Source organism: Pavona decussata, unplaced genomic scaffold, assembly GCF_977016875.1.
Source record: "Pavona decussata unplaced genomic scaffold, jaPavDecu1.1 SCAFFOLD_100, whole genome shotgun sequence".
Lineage (NCBI taxonomy): Eukaryota > Metazoa > Cnidaria > Anthozoa > Scleractinia > Agariciidae > Pavona > Pavona decussata.
The window spans coordinates 1,545,958-1,567,276 of record NW_028145515.1 but is presented as its reverse complement, the minus strand read 5'-3'; the positions used below and the strand labels follow the sequence as shown (position 1 = coordinate 1,567,276).

At 38.6% G+C, this 21,319-nt stretch overlaps 4 protein-coding genes and 1 pseudogene across 6 annotated transcripts in view; 1 reads left to right on the top strand and 4 right to left on the bottom strand.

The window, feature by feature from the left end:
• LOC146472255 (E3 ubiquitin-protein ligase TRIM45-like) overlaps positions 1-16,546 on the bottom strand; it is a 53,146-nt gene extending 36,600 nt beyond the window's left edge. The window contains exon 1 of the mRNA XM_085119647.1: positions 13,361-16,546. Coding sequence (XP_084975773.1) covers positions 14,075-16,456 — 2,382 coding nt within the window. The 5' untranslated portion in view covers positions 16,457-16,546 and the 3' untranslated portion in view covers positions 13,361-14,074. The remainder of the gene's footprint in view (positions 1-13,360) is intronic.
• The window catches only part of LOC146472245 (E3 ubiquitin-protein ligase TRIM45-like), a 215,895-nt gene that overhangs the window by 36,600 nt on the left and 157,976 nt on the right, over positions 1-21,319 (bottom strand). The window lies entirely within an intron of this gene.
• Positions 1-21,319, bottom strand: part of LOC146472246 (E3 ubiquitin-protein ligase TRIM45-like) — a 192,502-nt gene that overhangs the window by 24,433 nt on the left and 146,750 nt on the right. The window lies entirely within an intron of this gene.
• On the bottom strand, positions 510-4,107 carry LOC146472257 (uncharacterized). Its single transcript, XM_085119530.1, has 3 exons — positions 3,729-4,107; positions 2,536-3,303; positions 510-1,302 (listed from the first exon to the last, which is right to left on the bottom strand). The coding sequence occupies exons 1-3, from the start codon at positions 4,105-4,107 to the stop codon at positions 551-553; spliced, it is 1,899 nt and encodes a 632-aa protein (XP_084975656.1). The 3' UTR covers positions 510-550.
• LOC146472256 (cancer-related nucleoside-triphosphatase homolog) lies at positions 4,795-13,354 on the top strand (annotated as a pseudogene). The gene is made up of 5 exons (XR_014866607.1): positions 4,795-4,905; positions 9,472-9,643; positions 10,115-10,213; positions 11,465-11,665; positions 11,934-13,354. The product of XR_014866607.1 is annotated as a cancer-related nucleoside-triphosphatase homolog (transcript).

Genomic DNA, 21,319 nt, shown 5'->3' with positions numbered 1-21,319 from the left:
TTTAGCATTTATCAGCCATTAGTTTTCCCATTTTTGAATACGTTCTGTGAATGACTCGTTTTCCTCTTTTGAACGCGGCCAAAATGTGAAGTTTATCAAATGGTCATCACTGGCTTAGGTTACCTCACTCGGATGGGCTTTTTTCGTATTTTCGATTAATTGCCAAGTAAATTAGTTAAATGTGGTAACATTCAACTGCTTTAGTTGCAAATGAAGGTTCAAATGGGAATCTTTTCAATTTATACACATTCATGTAATCTTCAATTGCAAGCTACTGTAGTCCTAGAAATGATACAATCGTGTACCAATGTGGTCTATTGTGTATTTTCACTATCCCTAAGCCACACGGGCTTAATCCCACCGTGAAACACTAATTTATGATCGCTAAATATTTTGAGTGGAATTACAGTGAAGCCACGTGACCTTAAATGTTGAGTGGTTAAGGATGTGATAAGTTCTGCTTACTACTGGTTTACTATATCACTGTATAATCATACTAACACAACATAACAGTTTTCAACATGTTTATTTCCATTGCATCTTATTTTAACTAAACTCTTGTTGATTTTGGCAACGGTATAATAACATTTACTTTCTCCCGTTGATGGCGTAGAACTGGGAGATTATGTCTAACTGACACACAGTTGGATTGAAATCTTCCAACAGGTACATAATAGGCATGGCCTGGAATCACAGTCTCGAAGTGATTTGCCCATACTTCCACAGGCTTTGAATATTTGTTACACTGGGGATGTCTAACATACCACTCCACCAATGATAAAATGTGGGTGATTCTTTGAGATTTCCCATTTTCCACTTGAACAACAACGTCGTGTTGCAAAAATTCTCTGATGACAGCGGGCCTACTGGTGTGGTCAAACCACTGGGCAAAAATTGTTGATGCCAGTTGATAATTGCTGGGGTTGGAGACATAACGACACCCTTTATAGAAAAGACATTTAAACTTATCACAAAAACTAGATATCTGCAACATCCTGGCAGCAGGATACATCTTCTCATATGTCTTTTCCAATAACTGTAATTCAGAGGAGTCAATGGCATTCCTTTTGATTGGTGGAAGTGGAACTTGAGCATCTGTTTTACTCAGGTTAACGTCAGCTGGGTTTCCCGTTTCGCACTGAATCATGCTTGTGAAAAGCTGTGCATGGACACTTGTTTCACCCAAAGTTCCTCTTTGTTTTTCATTATCAACTAGAAGCTGACGAAATTCATCCATACCATCTGGAAAGAGAGTTCTCCTCAGGTCCTTTTCTCTCAAAAATTTTCTCATCATCTGGACACCTAAAGAACACATTTAAATGAAAAAGAAAAAAAAAAGAGAAATTAAACGAATTGATGAGAATTGAGGTAAAGAAAAATAAACTATTATGTGCAAAGTTTGGATTACTGCATCATTTACAAAGACATATTATTGTCCAGAATGATTCTGATATACATGTAGCCACAGTTTCATGTCTAGCCTGCGAACGCAGACGTATTTCCGGCTGTCGAGATTCTAGGAGAGAATCTCGACAGCCGGAAATACGTCTGCATTCGCAGGCTATTTCATGTCAAGTAACATCAAACCCCAAAAAGATGCTCCGCATAGGAAATTGGAATGTGACACTTGGAGAGAAAGAATGCAAGGCCCCATTTCCCTTATGGGAAAAGGACCAAATGATGATGATGAACATCAAAATAGGAGGCAAAGGGAAGCTTTTACGACATTTGCCATGGAATACAAAACTATTATGTTATTTTCTGAAACTAAGAAAAAAGCCAGAATCCATTACAATACATTATCAAGCTGTCAAGCAGCAAAGCACAGGTAAATATTCTTTAAGCCATCATTCACAAAAATTGAGAGGGAAATTTAGTTTAATAGACATAATAATTTTGTATACCAACAAAGAGACAACACATCAGACTTGAAGAATGCTACAATGTTGGGCTATTAGTAAGCTTTGGAGCTTCATTGCCAATAGTCATGATAGCCACCAGTTAGCCAATGTTTCAAACAACCCACAATACATGTAAAGACCCAACAGAATGCCCATTATGCAGGGATTTTGTTAAGTTCTTGATTAAGAGAAACAAATTTAACAATCACCCTTTTGAATATAGTGTAAAATGGTCAGGATGAATGGTCCCTGTTTCCCTTCTCACACAAAAACCCTGATAATGACAAGATTACTCAGTTGGCATACATGGACACAAAAACATAAATCCTAGTTGTTTCATATATTAAAATAATATTAAACCCATATCCCTGCCCTTAGCCGTGACGTTACTTAAAGCTCAGAGGTCTGTTCACGCTGTAGACTGTTGAGACCCCTACTGTACATGTACATCCAGCCCTCTACAAAGATTTGTACTCAGTGAGAAATAAAAATTAAAGGAGGATGAAGACTAGTGAGGTCAATCTGCAAAGCCTTATGTAATCAGCATGAGATCTGTGGAGGGCAGTGAAAGCATAAGTGAATATGAGGGCTTAATCCTATACTTTTTACACAAGAATGCTGAATTTATACTCACCAACATTCACATTGTTTGTATGGTAATCTCCCATGATACCATTATAACGCTCAAATGAAAAGCACCAAAATGAGTACACAGGTCCATAGTCCAGTATACAATCCTGTACATGGCCATGAAGATGCATATTGGGGGTACATTTCTCTTTCCCACACAAGACTTCAAACATTTTGCAAAATGATAAAAGTTTCTGGTCTGCTTCTTGACATTCTTCCTCAGTAATTACTTTACTGCACAGAATCTGACAGGCCTGGACAAAGTGTGTCCACATAGCATAATGCTGATCGGTTATCACTCCCTTCAATGCAAAAAGTGAGTAAATGCACACCCAGTTCTTCCATTGGTCAGCAGTAAATCCTTTAAATCCTTCTGAAATTTTACCTGGTACACGGCCAATTTCAGATGGTGGTTTGATGAGATTAACACGTTTCTGCAGCCTCTGAAGATCAGACTCCCCCAATATGCCCATCGCTATCCATGTTTTTAGAACATGCTTTGCAGATCCAAGAAGCAGGTTATGCATGGGATCAATCAAGGCAAACCTGATAGCATCATAGTAAGGCAGTTGGAAGAGAACAGAGTAACGAGCTCCACTTTCAGACGAAAATGCTTTGGCATTAGTCGGTGTTCTAGCTTGACGCACTTTATCTGCTGCTACCCTGTGTTCTTTGTTAGATCTTGGTAGCCAGCTTTCACGATCAAAACCTGAGAAATCAGGTTTATCGCCAAATGACGCTCTGTGAAATTCTTTGAAGCACTTACTGCATCCTAACAAAAAAAAAAAAAAAGAAAAAAAAAAGAAAAAAAGGAACTATTCAGTCCATGGAAAAAATCATCCTACCTCTCCATTAAAAATGGATTCCATTGGAAACCATAATAATAATCTTACAGGATAAGAACGAAAACAACAATACAACAATGCAAGAATTATTTATCTCAGCATTAGTACAATCCAGGATTCAAAATGGGAACAAGAAAGTGTTTTTGCATTGCAGATCATGTTTAATTACCATGTCTATAGGCATTATTAATAACAAAAATAAGTGGAAAGGAGGAGGTTGAGAATGCATGGTTTTAACAGACCTTTTTAAATTTAGTAAAGGATCCTGTCAATGCAACTGCATGTAACAGAGATCTCTCCAATTACACAGAGAATTCCTACAATGAAATTAAGCAACAATGCAGAGCTTTACCTTTCTTAGCAGTATGGCCAACAAAGCCTCCACACTTTCGTGTAGCTGGAATGTCACTTGATAATGCTAACAGGGAAGCCCTGAACATTTCGCGAGGTCCACCAACACTGGCGTTCAAAATAATGCCATCCCAAAGATCAATAAGATCATCAACTAATGGCTGCAGGAAGGAGTTAATGTGTAGCTTTGGCTCCTTAGGTCCAGGAATAATTCCAACAACAATTAAGTGGTGGAGAAAACAGCTGACCAAAGAACTATCATCGACTATCACGCGCGTGGTCAAACGGTAGGAAAAGGTATCATTAACTATCATGAGGATCGAATTACTTTGAACATGCTCAAAACCAATGACAGTTGATGATAGTCGATCATAGCGCATAGTTGGTGGTCAAACGACCGTGCAAGTTTTACTGGTAACTATCATTCACAGTCATCAACTATATATCATTGACTATCATGCGCTGTTTGACGAAAACTCCCTGGTAGTGCATTCTGTCTGGAGTGCTCCCTACCAGGAGTGAAATTGAAAAGGTCCAAACATGGCGAGAAATAATATTGTTAATGGAAACAAAATACAACCTTTTTAAGGAGCAGCTTGTGTCACTTTTATGCTATTTTATCTTTTTACGTAGTTGAATTTAATGTAGTTTTAAGTAACTTTATTCATCATTATCAACTGTTGGTACACGTAGTTGCTACATTTTCTCTCTCACTTGCATGATAGTCTTTTTATACTGAACATACAACTCCTTTGCTCCTTCCACTCAAATGTATTCATCTTAAAATATACATAACAAATTGTCATCCCAAGCCCAAGGGACTGGGAGGGGAAGGAGATCAAAGCGTTCCTATCTGTTATTTGTAGCTCTGAAGCAAGGCAGCTATACGTCGGCCATGGTCTCAGAAAGTCTTTTGCCACATAGAGAGCAAACCCCCGTCTTCTGTGCACTTTCTAAGTGTGGTGATATTGAATTACCCATTCTATGAAAAAGGAAGGCTTATTCGTCGAAATAATCACTAATTTTTGACTTAAAGTTCTGCTCATGTAGTAAGTTGCAATCAGTGTTGTTTTGTTGATTGGGCTTAGTAGCCTGGCTCTCATGTTGGCGCGGTTACCATGCCATTCCCAAAATGGCCTCTGCTGGAAAGAAACATGTTCTTTTGACGGGATCCCCAGGTAAAGAATACTTTTGTTTAAACTAGAAATAGTGTTCACTAGAGATGCTCCCGGTTTTGAATAGTTGTTTTGGCTAGATTGCAGAATACCCGTCCCACCAAATATCTAACTTAAAAAACTGCTCCCGCAGTCGTGTTCTTAAACTGAAATGAATGCTGCTCCCGCAGTCCCGCAGTCGTCGCGCTACACATGAACATACCTCGTTTTTTAATCCGTGAACCGAAACAGGCACGCTACACATGAACACAACTCGTTCTTTAAACCATGAACCGAAACAAGCAAATCCATGAGCCGAAACTTAAAGTTAAGTAACCATCGACTCTGGGACTGCGGGAGCACTTGTTTGACTCACTTTATCATTTGAATCAATCATTTTATTTCAATAGTATAAAATTCAACAAATTGGAAAAATGTACAACACGCATATAGCAAAGCTAATCATTCATCGACTCTGGGACTGCGGACTGCGGGAATCTCGTCCCCAGAGCCCATGCACGTTTTAAGCCAAATTAATAAAAATAAGGCAAGGTGATTTTCATATTAAAAGGCATTAAACTTTGTATCTGACAGATTTAACTACAACCTTGGTGCTGACCAAAAGGAACGCGGCCTCTGGGAACGAGATTGATTTAAAGGACGATGTTCACGGTTAAACGCATGCGCGAGGAGACCGGCTCAAAAAATAAATTGTACGGGTCGACATTAAATTCGACGTGATCTTGTGGTGAAATAATCTGTTGAAATCGTGCCCGAATTTTGATCATCTGCTCTTTGTTCTCCACTTTTTGTAATCTAGTGTTTCCTTGGGTAAATACAAGTTCATTTTTTGTAAGGTTGAAAGTTTTTTAGCCGCCGAAATCGACATTTTAGTTGATGGATCGTCAAAAGGGTGATTTACACGGTACGACTTTGTCGCATGCGACAAGCTTACGACAGGGCTACGACACGAATTGCTTCATGTAAATCAAACCTACAACTCGCTTACGACTGTCGTGTATGTCACAAAAAATGTTGTAGGATTTTGAAACATGTTTCAAAATCCTACGACAATCGTAGGTATAGGCAATGTTGAATGACGAGAGTTGTGTGCCATATTTTGCATGACGCAAGCAGCGCGCGCTCTAGAAATCGCATGCGACAGTCGTAAGCAAAAGTTGTACCATCTAAATCGGCCTAAAGGAGACGTCGTGGCTGACCGGCGAAGGGACGTTCTGTGGACTCTGTGGAAGCACAGAAATAAAAGTGGACAGAGTGGAGGGGATGTAGATGTCCTGTATGGTTAACAAGATACATCCACCTACCGTGTGAGTCTGTTTAAAATAGACAACGATTTCGCGGAACATCTGCTTTCGCTGGAAATGGCAAAGGTCAGTGGTTGCAGGCATGTACTTTACCACGGCTGGCTTTGGATCAACTCCAGACTTCCAATTCCCCTCGACAGTACCCTGATGGCAAGTCTCCTCACATTTTCCTTTTTCCGTGTTTTGTAACAAATTCTTTGTACAAATAAAACAGAGAGATCATGCAATCTTCGGTGTATGAGCTGAAGAAATATTTCACAACTTCAGTGACTTTCATAATGCAAAACATTAATTTTCGATTTCACTCACGGGGATTTTCTAGATTTCAATCGTACTGTTTGTACATATGGAAGTCAACTGTCAAATATGGAGGATTCAACGGACAAACAGCATCAAACATCAGTGTTTTGCTTTGGATGGAAAAAACTGATACGCGAAGTGAATAAATTTGTGATCAAAATTTGATCACAATTAAAGTATGTGTGAGTTAGTTGTAGTCGTCTATTTAGAGGGCTCAAATAGCGGGCAAGAGAAAAAAAACCAAAATATTTGCGGCAAACTACAAAATCTATTGTAAGGCATTCATTTATATATAAAATTATGGTTATTGCAAATGGCAAACGCAGTTTTGATTTGCCACCACAGCTGCGTTTTCTCAAATGCATTCCTGCATCTCGGAAGGACTCTCAGTGTTGTTGTTACTAAATGGTCGCATCGCCTCTTGAAGCTTGCGGATTTCTCGTTCTTCGCCTTCTCGCTGGTCTAGTAAAATCAGGCTATTGAACGAACACACTATTGTTAGTTTATCACTGAATGTTGATGAAATGCTGGTCCTTAGTAAGTAAGTTTGAGGGAGCTACTCGGCTTTTCGAACCGGGCATAATCAAAAAGATCCATGCCGCGAGATATACGGTAATACATTGTACTAAAATAAAACCGTATGCGTTCGCATAAGTTCTGGCATTTCTTGGATATCATGAGAAATTTGCACGAAGCGTTGCAAAAATCCCATGTGTGTTTTACATGGGCAGTCTTTTCGTTTCTTTCTGAAACGTGACTGGAACATTGGCCGGTCAATTTTATTCATGCCAGCAAGTTCTAAGACTTGCCCGCCGTATCCCGCTGGTGTTGTGTACTCGCTTCTAATTGATCCAAAAACAATCAGCTTGACAGCGCCTACGTCATCGCTCGCACATGCGCCAAACCGTGAAACTCTCCCTTTAAATTTCATTGTCTCTTGGACTACGGGAGCACTCCCTTAGCAAGATATTTAATGGGCCGGGTATTCTGCAATCGCTCCGTTGTTTTTGACGATTTGTATTGAATATAAATATTGTGTATACGACTGTTGTAAATTTGCATTTCAACTATTAAATAAATATTCATATGCATAGAAATAGTCAACACATTACTTTGTAAATCTGACAAATAATGAAAATTTTCTATCATCACACAATATTTTATTTCAACATTGTTTGACTATGTAATATTTGGGAAAACATGAAAAAAAAATTGCAACAATGTATCACTAGAAATTATCATGAAAAAATTCCATGTATATGTACACGCGGGGAATTCTAGAGTGCCTCCTTGGGTTTTGGCCTCGAGGGCAATAATAGTTGATTATAATGATGTTTCCCAAAACTCACACTGTTTACTTTATATTCCTAGGAAGCCTTTGGTCCATAAGCCCCAGGCCACGGCTTCTATAAACATGTAGGCCTCCTTAAGCTTGTCAGAGCCTTTTTTTTCTTTTCAAAATATCTATCACCAATTATGTAATATTTTATTTACTTTAAATGTATGTATCACACTAATTGTATGTATTACACTATATGTAGGTATGCTTGTATAATTATATTTTTTTTATAGTTTAAGGCAAAAATAAAATTATTTATTTTTGAAAATTGAAAATTCAGTTTTAGAAGTTTTTGAAATTCTCCTAACGCTTTGGAACGATTTCCGCAAAGCCCCTTACACTAAAATGCATGTATGCACTGCTCTTTGCAATTGATCATATTAGCTTACTACACTGTATAATTAGGTTCTAAGTAACAGGGTAGCCCTGGATGGACACCCAAGATGGACACCCAGATATTTGTCTCGAAGGTCTAACTAGAATGAGAAGATCTGGGTACGAGATAAGCCCTGATGGCTGCATGAAATTTGTTGGAGTCAGAAAATGTTTGCACAATTAATGTCTGGGGCTGTAGTCAGAAGATCTAACAATGGCACACACAGCTACAGGAGAAAAATTGGCAACGTTATACAATTCCAGCCAATTCCAACAGTGCATGTGCCCCATCAATCCCCTACAGAGCTTCACAAGGGGTCAGCCCATCAGTCAACCCCAGGCATTTCACATTTGGTGGCTGTGTGACTTTCCCCTCAATACCATCGCTTTGTTTCAATGACAAGTTCATCAGCAAAGACTATAAATTCTTGGTTCATCGAAAATTGGATATTGTCACTGCCACAGTGCTACATGTGTAAGAAATACAAATCTAGGGCTTATCCGAGAAGTAGTTTGGCACGAATAAGCGTCTATTTGAATAAATTTAGACAATATAGGTAAGTCCAGGATTATAGAAATCAACGTCTTCAATAACTGCACTGTGGGGCATTTAATTTTACCAGGTCATTTGTCCTGATCAACATGGGGCATTGTGTTCCAGAAAACATCCATACCTCCCCAATAGAATGTTTTTTGGTTTGCCTCCCCACCCCTCCAGAAATTCCAGTTTAGCTCTATACTTACCACCCCCCTCCCCCTTCCCCCCCAGAATTTCCTATGACCTTTCATGGGTGGGTATGGATATTTTCTGGGACTGCAGATTAGATTTTGTCATTTCTAATGCTTTCAAATTTGCTAAGATCCATTGGGCCAGTTATAAAAAGACAGTTTAGATGGTGTTTAACAGAACCATATTCTAAGCCATTTTCAATTCTGCCAAGAATCGTATCTATAAGCATTGGTTGCTGCTGACGGAAGCAAGAACGCTTCCATCCCAGACTAGAAAACTATTTATCTACTTAAAATATGTAAATTAATCACTTATAAACAGATTTGGAGGCCGACTGATTGTCTTAAGCCACGGCCTAAGTTAGACTTTGTTTGAAAATAACTGGCCCATTGTTTCTATTATTAATACTATTTTACACCTCTGGAAGACAACCTGGCAATTTATTTCTTCTCTCTTTTTCTTTTCTTTTCTTTTTTCTTTTTGTTTTGTTTTTGTTTTGTTTTTTTTGGACTTTGCGCTAGGGGTTGGCAAGACAACTTTGTGCAGGAAGGTTTATGAAATTCTTAAAGACAGGGGAATCCAGACACAAGGATTCTACACCGAAGAAGCTCGTAATAGTCCCAAGGGGAATAGGGTGGGGTTTGATGTTGTCACCCTAGATGGGCAACGTGGACCACTGGCAAGAGTAAAAGGGTATGTGGTACGTCAGACACTGGTTTGAATGAATATATTACAACAGAGCCCAAGTGTTAAAGTCAATCCACATCACACATGACCAGCAATCTTTGAAATTTTTGTTTTGAATGGAGTTTTGAAATTAACATGTCAGCTTTGATTACATCGCCCACAAGATTTCAGAGTTCCTTGTTTCCGAAGTATTTAAAATCTTTTTTTTTTCAGGTAATGGGTCTTTTTCAGAAAAATTTCCAGAGAAATGTTCAATGTTCCGTTCAAATGCTTCACAATTACAAAGAGGAATAATATTTGAATGGTTATTTTATTCTCAGAAATACTGGTCACATGCGACAGACACTGACTATAAGTAGCCACAGACAGATATTTCAGGTGACAAATTGTCATCTAATATATTTGAAAGACTGAGATGTTGCAGTTGGAGGGTAATATCAGAGTCATTTAAGTCTTATATCATGAGTGTCTATTTAGGGATGGTCAAACTGCAAGAGGGAGAGCATCTCCCTCAGTTGGTAATTACTTAGTGGATGTCAAGTCATTTGAAAACAGCTTGCACTTCCCACAATCAAGGTATCCTCTCATAGATCAACATATTAACAGAAGTATTAAACTGTAGCTGGAAAATGGGTTGGAACAATGATTAAATGTACACTGTAAGGCATTTTGAATCAGAGCCTTTCATTGCCACCTTTACTTTATTATTATTACACTGTGTAGTAATTCTTTTAATTGTGCCAAAAAATAACCTTGAAGTTAACTTGATCATTTACAACCTTAACCAGGGTTCAAAGTTTAGTTTTGACTTTGGGAGCACCTGTGCTACCAGGTGTAAATTTCTAGGCACACTGCCGAAATTTTAGGCACGCAGCCAAAAATTTTAGAAGCACAACTTAAAATAGCACCAAAAAGAATAAACAGAAGCTTCAGAGATTTTATCAGTGATCATTGATAATGGTGTCATGACGACACCCAAACGTTGTTCATTTCTTTTGCTTAATTTTAGCTTGCCGATCGTTTACCAGCATGGTAATGTTTTATTTCAATCGCGTGTTTGTTTCTTTCAGTCTCTTACTGTTCGTTTGCGATAGCAATAATACTGTTTCATTTTTTAGAATATTACATGTTATGGTACGTTAACTGAGATAAAATTCATTGTTTCACAGGAAATACGTAACACTTTTGCTTGCCCTGAAGAAAAAAAGTCTCTTAACCCAGATTTTTTAGACATTCTTGACTCTTTGATATCAGCAAAGCGAACTAAATTGCTCGAGAAGCACGTGTTTCACAAGGTTGCCTTCACTCGTACGTGTCAGCGGTGCGGTCACAAAACCGAGAAGAGTCTGGGGTGGGTTGAAACACGGACAAGAAATGGACTTGGGAAAACAACCAACAAACACACACTGATCCAAGAAAAACGGTGTAACTTTATTATGTGGAACCTAATTGCGTTACATCCACATTTGAATTTATAATTCCAAGCTTCTGTCTCGTGTTTAATCAGGCAGAGTACACAAAAACTGTCAGGTGAGGAATCAAAGTAGCCCCGATTCAGGCGCACTGAACTTGGGCGTTTTTAGGCGCGTGAGTCCCGGGGAGTGAGTGCGATCACATATGATTTTTTAGGCGCAAAATAAAAAATCTAGTCGCATATGCGACCAGCTGGTCGTTAACATTGAGCCCTACCTTTAATTAAAGGGATTTTTTTGTCAAAGTTAGCACAATCTGATCAGTACAGATTCCAAAACAGTCCCCGAATTTTTGAGTTCTTATTGGATTTCATTTTAAAAATTACAATAATTAATTATCATTACCTTTATACAGGATATAGAAGGTGGTAACACAGTGGTTATAGTTGATGAAGTAGGAAAAATGGAGTTGTTTAGTCAAAGCTTTGTTAATTCAGTTCGTGAACTGCTGTTATCCTCACAAGATACAGTGTTAGCTACTGTACCTGTTACAAAACAGAGACCCATCCCGTTTGTGGATGAGCTGAAAAAGCGCGAAGATGTTACACTGATTGAGGTGAGTATCAGTTATTCTTTACTAAAGTCATAATCTTGGTCAGGTAGCATGGCACAGGTAGCAAGTTGTGTTTAATTGTACAATATTGTAGTTGCGAGTTCTTTCAAACTTCCAAGAGTATAATTCATTTTTTGTTTCTGCATGTTCTTCATTTTTAATATAACCAACGGAAATTTTTGTAAAAACACTGTACTGCAGAACGTGTCATTGCTACAGGATTGAACAAAAACTTGGGAAACATTTTTTCTCAAACTTGCATTGTTTTCAGGTCACAAGAAATACACGAGATGAGTTAGTTGGAGAAGTTGTGTGCCTGCTTGAAAACTGCAAGGCGAATAAGTGATTAATGTGATAAAGACTTGCCCACATTGCACACACCGTTCATACACTGGAAAGTAGCGGACCAAACCGCAATTGAAGACCCCCTGGGAAATAAGTGAAAATAGGACTATAAAGACAAGGCCGTCAACACCAGGTATTCACTGGGCAATCGCTGAACAGGCCACAGTTGAATACTGCCAGAAAATAGGTGAATCTTGAGATAAAGCCATGGCTGTATAGTAATACAATGTGCTGTACGTATCTTGTATGAGCAATGATGATGATGATGATGATGATGATGATGATGACTACAGAAGCATTGGGTCAGTACTCATGAAACTCATGGCCTACATTGTGCAGTTCCAGAAAATATCCATACTTCCCCCACGGAAGGTTTTTTGTTTTGCACTACCTTCACCCCTAGGAAATTCTAGTTTAGCTTCATACTTTGCTTGTAAAATTTTGACTTTTAAGACCCCCCTCCCCCTAGGAATATCTGATGACCTTCCATGGGGTGGGTATGGATTTTTTCTGGAACTGCACATTGTAAAAAAGGCTTGTTTTTGGTGCTTAGAACTATTCAGTACCAAGAACTGTGAATGGTGATGGCACTTACTTTATATGGATGACGTATTTATGTTTTGGCATGTGGTTGGTTCACTGTTGCCAGATGATTTGGACATGTGTTCAAAAGAATACAGGGCCAAACGGAGAATTGCCATTTTTCCCCTCAGTATCTGGGCTTAAATATTTGCCATTAATAAACAGGGAACTCAAGTGACTGGACTCATGATCGAGATCATATGAAGAACCCAAAAATATAAGGTGAGCTATAAGTCTAGTTGATAACACATTTCAAACTATAAAATAAACTCAAATCAAAAAGCAGTTAATTATCATACTTTTGTTTATTAAAATTCAAAACAACTACAGAAGTTATGACAACAATAATTCATTCTTTAAAAAAAATCACTGGTTCCATTGCAATTCTACAGAATTAAAATGTTCTTAGTTTTAAAGATCCTCAAAGGACAATCTCTAAATGGATTGACAATATAATATAAGTCCAATTTACAGAGACAAAACTAAGAAGCAATACTTATGAGCTAATGCATGTCAGAATCAAAAAATGCTATAAATTTAAACTTTTTTATTACAAGAGCCATTTATAACCTTAATTATTCATGAAATCCTGTTGAAACATTTGAATGGCCCTTTAGAAGAAACAAGGCTGTAGTTGAATCTGTCAGATACAAACCTTAAATTAAATGCTTTTTATATGAAAGTCATGTTGCCCTAATTTCCATTATATACATGAAAAGCACTGAGATTTGTTTTAAAACAAAGTCAACCCTTGCTTCTACTCGACGGCACTTAAGGACACAACTATAAAATGGACAATTTAAATGTAGCATATTTATCTTGTTTAAGCTTTTTAAAGCTATTAGAAGTAAAATATTGAATAGTCATTTGTTTGGTTGCCTATTTGTTTACCATTGGGAAGTTTTCTCTTAAAAGGTAATGTCAACTATACTGAAGTAAACAGCTTTAACTTACAGTATGAGTTAAATTGTTTTTCAGCCTTGTACTGAAAAAATTAACTTCTCTTGCGTCATGCAAAGTGTCTTTTAGAAACATTTCTGGTAAGATTATTTCAAAACATAAATTAAGTCACTTAATTAAACCTTAACTCATCACAATATGAAACTGATAAAAACTGACTTCATTCTAAACAAAATTCCAAATAATTTTAAGACCTACTCAACTGTAATGATCGCCTAGAAATTTCACAACAATTAGGCTTGTGTCCTGAATAATATAATTATAGTTCAAAGATTGCAATTCCAGCCCCCTTTTTGGACGCCACATAAGCTAGGATAAAATGAAATCAGGTGAGCAAAATTATCAGTGTAGGATTTTAACCAAATCCATCATCACACAATTTCTGTTTCTTTTAAATTTAATCTGAGTTTTATTTTTCTACTAATAAAAGTGATATAACTCCTGAATTACAGTACAATAGTTCTTTTAACCGACTCCCAACACAACAAAATTATTACTTTCCTGAGTTGCTGCAGATGACAGTTTTCATTCAAACATTTGAATGCGATGGTTATTGTAATCTGACACAACAATTCTACCATTACTTAAAACAGTGACAGATGTTGGATGATTAAATTCTCCTAAGTTACTGCCTTCTGTTCCAAACTTACCAACAAACCTGCCATTCAATTCAAACACTTGTATTCTATTATTACCTACATCACACACCATCAGGTGTTTGGATTTAGTCACTACTAAACAACGGGGAGAATTAAACTCACCATCCCCTTCCCCCTGCTTTCCAAATTTATATTGGTATTCACCCTTTGTACTGAACACTTTAATACAGTGTTCATTTCGGTCTGACACCATGAGATATTCATCACACTGAACACAGTGAACAGGAAAACTAAAAGAGTCAGACCCACCTATCTTCCTTACAAAATTTCCACCGGTTGAAAAGATCTTAATCAGTTTGTTACCTGAATCAGCGACAATAATATTACCATTGGCATCCAATGATAAGCCCCAAGGATTAGATAACTGACTATCCAGGCTTCCTTTCCCACCAAATATACCCATGTACTTACCCTCCCCATTGAAAAACTGGATTCTATGGTTATCCTTGTCTACTACGAAAATATTTCTGTTATTATCAAAGCATATTCCGAAAGGGTAGATAAAGTCTCCCTGATTGGAACCATTGCGACCGAAGGATCTTAAGTAATTCCCACCACTGTCAAAGATTTGCACCCTATGGTTACAACAGTCAGTTACTGCTATCTCATCCGTGTCACTCACTGCCACCCCCCAAGGACGCTGAAACATTCCTACAGACGAACCTTTCTTTCCAAAAGATAAAACAGGTTTGAACTGAAAGGGTTTTACTAATATAGCCTGAGAGCAAGCTCCCTGCTCCGGTGAAAAATTGCAAGAGGCACGCGGGAAAGGAGAGTGTCCAACGCTATTTTTTCCCCGAGCGGAAAGATTCCCGGAGCTGACAGCTTGCTCGCGGGCTTTTACTAGCAAATCATAAGGACTGCCACGAACATGTTCACCGTTTACCTTAATAATAATTGAATGTCTGCCTTGTTCTTTGAGAGAATAGCTGATCTTATACTGTCCATTCTTGTTATCACTGATTCGCACTTCTGTCCCGCACTCTTGCCCTCGTTGGTCTCGGATCTCCACCGTCACACGGTCACCTTTATTGTAACACTGTCTTCCCTCTGTGCTGTTTGTTGTCAAAGTGAGCTGCGTTTCACTTGCAGCAAATGTTTCATTCAGTCCTTTCCCTTCAGCGATTGATTGGCTTCCTTTCGTTTGCTGCAGTATCTCCAAGATACCAATTTCTTCGCTGTTGACAGTGTCTAACAAGTTTTGATTTTGCACGAAAACTAAAACTGGAAGACTTCCAGGGTCATAGACGACTGGCTCGCCTTGAACACGAATTCCCTCAAAGATTGTTTCTGGTGAGGTATTTGGTCCCACAACCTCAATGTCGTTACTTCGCATTAACAGTTTGTCAGCTTTTTCTAGTGATGATTCAATCAGCTTTATTTCATTCTCGATCTTGTTCTTTTGTGTTGTTAGACTTTCAAACAACTTCTTTGTCTGGCTTTCCACCGCTGCGAAAATAATTTGTTTCCTTGCTTCAATGACCGCGAATAAGTCATCTGCAAATTTCTGAACATTTCTTTTCAGGTATTCGCCTTGTTGTATCAGTTTAGCGTAATCTTCATCGAGTTGCTTAACTGTGTTCTTCTTTGCTTGTAAGTTCTGTCTCTGTGCTTCCACAATATTCTTCATTTCAGTCTTTCGTCTTTCAGCTTCGTCTTCTATGTGCTCTAAAGCGTGACCAGAATGTTTTAGATTTATACAAGTTTGGCAGACGGCCATTTTACAATTCTCGCAGAAGAACTCCAGCTCTTTTCTCTCGTGCCGTGGTTCTGAACAAAACGCGGGCCGCTTGAGTACATCCTCGTAGTCCTTGTCTTCGAACTCTTTCACCGCCAGAACGCGGTGATCTTTGAACAATCGTATCATGTTGTGTCCAATTAGGCACTGTTCACAATGAAATATGCAACACTGGAAACAGTACGAAGCCTCAGAGCTTTTCTTGTCGCAGTTTCCACACGTTACTTGGGTTGTGTTGCATTCTTTAATGGCCAGCACATCAATCATGCCGTTGAGGTAAAAACTGGTCGGAAGATCCTTGAGATCGCCGCTTGCAGGCACTCTGCAAAGGGTTTGGCATTTGGGACATTTGACTGCGTTTCCACCGCCGCTTGTCTCGTACCAATGATTTAAACACTCTAAACAGAAACTGTGCAGACAGGATAGCTGTTTGGGATCCGTAAATATGCCCGAACACACTGGACAAGACACTTCTTCGCGAAGATTATAAAACAGCGTTCTGATGTCCATGTTGTCTTCAACTAACAAGCGAGGAATTCGATCGAACACAATGGAGTCTTGTTCGTGCGACTTTCTATTTTCAGCTTTTCTCGGAATAAGAGAGCAACGAGCCAATCATAGAACGCTGATCTGAGCTGTTGTTTATCCTTTTTGGTGTTTAATTCCTTGGAATCTGCTTCTGGCGAACCCAGTTTGAATAACATGTCAATCTTGAAAACGAAAACAATTGCTTTCTTACAAACTATCCAAACTTAACCAATCACAAAACGTCGGTTTAAGAGTGTGTTAATAAGACTCTCTTTGACAAGTTTAATATATGTGACTGAAAAACATCTGCAAGTTCGGAACAGGTGATTTCTTATTAGATTCACGCGATTTCTAGAATATATTACGCGATCAGCCTCATTGCGCGTTACAGCGTTTTTAGGTTTTCTAAATTGCTAAATATAAATAAGCAATACACCGAATTTTCAGCACCAAAACTGTATTCAGGAACAGGTCAATCTCGAGGAGATTTTTTACACACACCGCTAACGTATTTAGTTAAGTCAAGCAATTGTTGCCAAGAGATGAATAACAACAATCTTAATGCATCGCTCTCTCTCCTCTCACTCTCAAATGTTATGCAGATACTCAGTCAACGCGTTTTACACAAGTAATCATATAATTGCCTGCTTTAACGGCTAAAAGTTAAAGCAAGGAGAGCTTGTTGAAAGAGAAGATTTGTGACATAGTGTCTTACAAGTGTTTAACTCTCCGTTTGTAGACAGCTTAAGGAATTCATGCAATGCACGTATGTTATGAACTTGAGAAGCCTGCAAGAAAATTGGAAAGCCGCAACATTTGGATATCCATGCTTTCTTACACAAAAAAATTTCGTAAAAAATGACCTGAGGGTCTCACTTAGCAAACAGTGACCTAAATTAGAAGGTATGGAAACGCCGATTTCCGTGCGATAAATGGCTAACAACAAACAAAATATTTACCTGTAGACGCACTTTAAAGCGGCAGAAGCCAAAAACGTCAAAGAAAGGCTTTGTCGCGCTTGAGAAACGAGGTGACTTAGTTAGAACGGGGAGGTGGCTAAAGAATTTCAAAACAATTTATATAAAAATCATTTAAAGCAGTTCTTCTTCTCTTTTTTGTGCAGGAAAGTAATATTTAGTCACCACTATTTGACAAGTTATCTGGCGTTGGTATATGCAGAAGTACGCGTCATCAAGCCATTGAACAGTTAAGTCACGCCAATTCTCAGTTATGTCACGCGATATATGTCACTTTACGCGCGTGATTCAGTATTTTGATTGGTTTACCGAACTAAATCAATTAGTCCTCGTTTCTCTAGAGGATAAACAACGCGCAAAACATTTAGGGTCGCAATCCCAAGTAGTATAACGACGTGAATTTCTAAAACGACGATTGCGTAAAAACTTTTGAAGGAAAGTAAAAGCTTGAACAAAGGCGATTTAACTCCAATGAAGGAGAATAGTAGCGGTCTTGTTTTTTTAGTCAATTAGAGTTGTTAAACAGCTGGCCCGTAGCAAGACTAAAACAACTGGAGGGATCGAGCAAATTCGCTGGACAAAACTACCTCCCCCCTCCCGTCACTCATAAAACAGAACGATAAGGGCGTTCAAGATGCATCGAGAACATTCAAAAAGCAGTAGATTTAGTAAGCGAAACAATGACATCACACTTTTTGATACATTTCGGTGCTTTTTCATTTACGCGAACTACCACATGAAACTTCCTAATTTCACGTTTGAAGGAGGACGTTGTAAACAAATGACAACAATTTTTTCTATTTTTAAATTTGGAATCGGGCAGTAGGAATCCGACTGCAGGAGAATCTCTTTTTTTCTGTGGCTCTTGAGAGGACATATTTGTGTGGTTTTCGACAATGAGTGAACACTAAATTGTTATAAACTAAGTACATTTATATTGCCATCAATGAGTGGACGTCATGGAAAAGACGTAATTTATTTCAACAGTTTTTATGCCTTGAGATTGGTTGATTTTAATCCATTTTGGTTCTTATTTCTGATTCTCAAGGTAGCAGTGCCTTTGTTGCTGTTGTATATAAAAACAAACTGTTAGCGAAGGAAACTGGCAGGTAGTAATCAGATTGTTAAAGGTTGTGAAAAGGCACTCACAGCATAAGAATTCAAGACTGATTGACGCACATTATTTGTTTTAATTATATGTTTATTTGGCACATTGGTTTTTTAACTTCCAAAACTTCTGGGGGTGCTCAAGACCCCCTGCCCCTCCCCCTGCTAAGTGCCTGAATAGCGATAAGAAACTCAATTGAATTTCTATAAAATGCGTGATTCGTTGTTGTTGCTAAGACATAAAAGCAAACAATCAAAGGTCTAAACTGTGACTTTTTTAAAGTATAAAAATCGACTCGTTTGACAAACGTGTTTTAACATACTTTTACAGATATTAAGTTTTCTATTCAGTTACCAGTAAGACAATGCCTGAATCAGTTGGCAATTAACTAGTTGATTATACAAACATGGACTATTGGCTCATCGTAAAAACTGACTGACTTCTATCACCCAGTCTAATCCGCTCATTACGAAAAAAATTCTCAGCTTTCCGAAAACAGGCAATTTTCTAGCCTCTAAAGGTAAATTAATCTTTTCAACTCCAGATGCAAAATCGTGGTTTACATTGACACTATAGAAATTTGTAACAGTTTTAATATCATTCTGAGATGTTAAACGACGTGGATGGCAACTTTGTACAGAATTTTCCCCTTCTCCTCCCTCGCGCAAAACTACCTAACAGGCACACTGGTCTTCAAAATTAATACCGAACCCCTTATTTTTGAGCGGTTTTCATTTGAGTGTCGTAAAACCAAAACCAAAGTAATTACTCTGGCCAATTAAAAAAGATGCAAAGAATGGAATGAACCAATCAGAAATCCAAGCAAATATATGCAACCGACGCCAAGTGCGAGAGAACGCGTGGGAGCGAGGCACGCTTGGTTTTGATTTTGTGTCTCATTGGTTGAGAACATGGGGCGTGTTTTGCTGGCCAATCACAAAGCAAAGTAAAGCAAAACCAAAGCAAACGCGAAATTGCTTTCGACACTGTATTAAAATCCGCTGGAAGATAAATCATCATAATGACATTTTCACGTAACAGAACCACACCATTTCTTTATGCGCTTGTACTATATCCTCACTGCGTACTCATTACCTCATCGCATAAGATTAAGTTATAGGAAGAGTCCGCGCCGGTTATGAGGCAATACGCATGCAACGAGGATATAATCAATCTGAGCTTGTCAACAGCCACCGGGGAGGTAGGTGGAACCGATGGTGTGACCACGTTTATAGGTTAAGCGATCAAATTGATACACCATGAGCGCAAAGTATTACCACCACAACCAGCATGCGTGGTCACGGGGGAATCCGAAGAGATCACTTAAATTTATGCTATGAGACAATTAATTATGCAGTGAGAATAGTGCGGTCCGGTATGTCCGTTAAATCGCTCCCGTAGGACTTTTGTGCCGAAATCAATTGTTTCGCTGTTTTGGAATAATTGTGAGTCGAATAATAAGAATCCGATGGGGTTCAAATTTTTCCCATGTTTCTGGCTACTTAAGGATTTAGTAGCTAATTAGATGCAAAAAACGTTTTTGCGAATATCTTTGCTCTAACTCAAGACATATCGACGAAACTTGACACAAATCTTAATCTTGATGACGTACATCGTATGACTTTAACTGGTTACCATGGCAACCAGCGATGACGTCAGGATTAACTACCTGCTATTTTGGTGGCTGCCATCTTGGATCCGCCATCTTGGATTTTCGAACTCTCTTTTTTTTAAAGCAAAACAGTGCATTTTTGATAAACTTTAACCAACCAATGATTTCCATTACGCGCGATGTCACGTTTAGTGCAGAATTTTCTTTATTTTCCTTTTTTTGTTTAACGCATGTACTTATTATTCAGCCCAAAATTAGTGTAAAACAGCGAAAAAATCAATTTCGGCACGAAAGTCCTACGGGATTACACGCCGTACCGCACTACAAGGCAAAGCACGATCCCCTGTAAAAAAAATCGAGAAGGAAGAAGACAACGTCCCAAACTAAAATTTACTTACGAATTACTAGAAGATGGGCACTGCTCTCTAAAGAACACCAGAGAAAACTAACAAGAAGAGAAAACTTTGACGAAAATGAAAGGTAGCGCCTGTGAAGGCACAATCGCCTCACTTACCTGTTCCTCCAGAACAAATTTAAAACAATCATTAGAGTGGTGAAGACGCTCAATATTGTTAAAAATGGTTCTTGAACTTCCTAGCAAAGCATCTACCGACCCCGCAGCTAAACGACGCGGACAACTTTAAAAAACGATGGACGGTAAACTACAGTTCTGCCTGACTTGGTCTTATTTATTGAGAACCTGATCATATCGCCTAATGCACAGGAAGAAACGCATTTCGGAGGCGACAAGGAGGCCAGGAAATACGAGAGCTGCTTTTAAAGGGCGGACGTGTCAGTGTAGCTGACAGGGCTTGCCTCCAGACAGAGGAGAACAACTATCGGAAAAGCGTGGATATAGCTGCATGGTCCACACGCCTAACAAGTATAGCGGTCTGTTTAAGACGTGTCCGCGAGCCACAAGCTTGTCAAAAGCTAACATCAAAGTCATTTGGATATAAACAAGCTGGGCAACGTCGGGCAGATTTCTAAGGTCCTGAAACCTAGGAATAAAAGGACAATGTTGAACGCGCACAGTCTCAGCCTCTAACAAACCTATTGGAACGCCCAGAGGTCCCATTGCAGAGAACGCTGGACCCATTCTTGAGAATGCCTGCCTAGGGCGAATATCCGGGACGAGATGTTCGAGC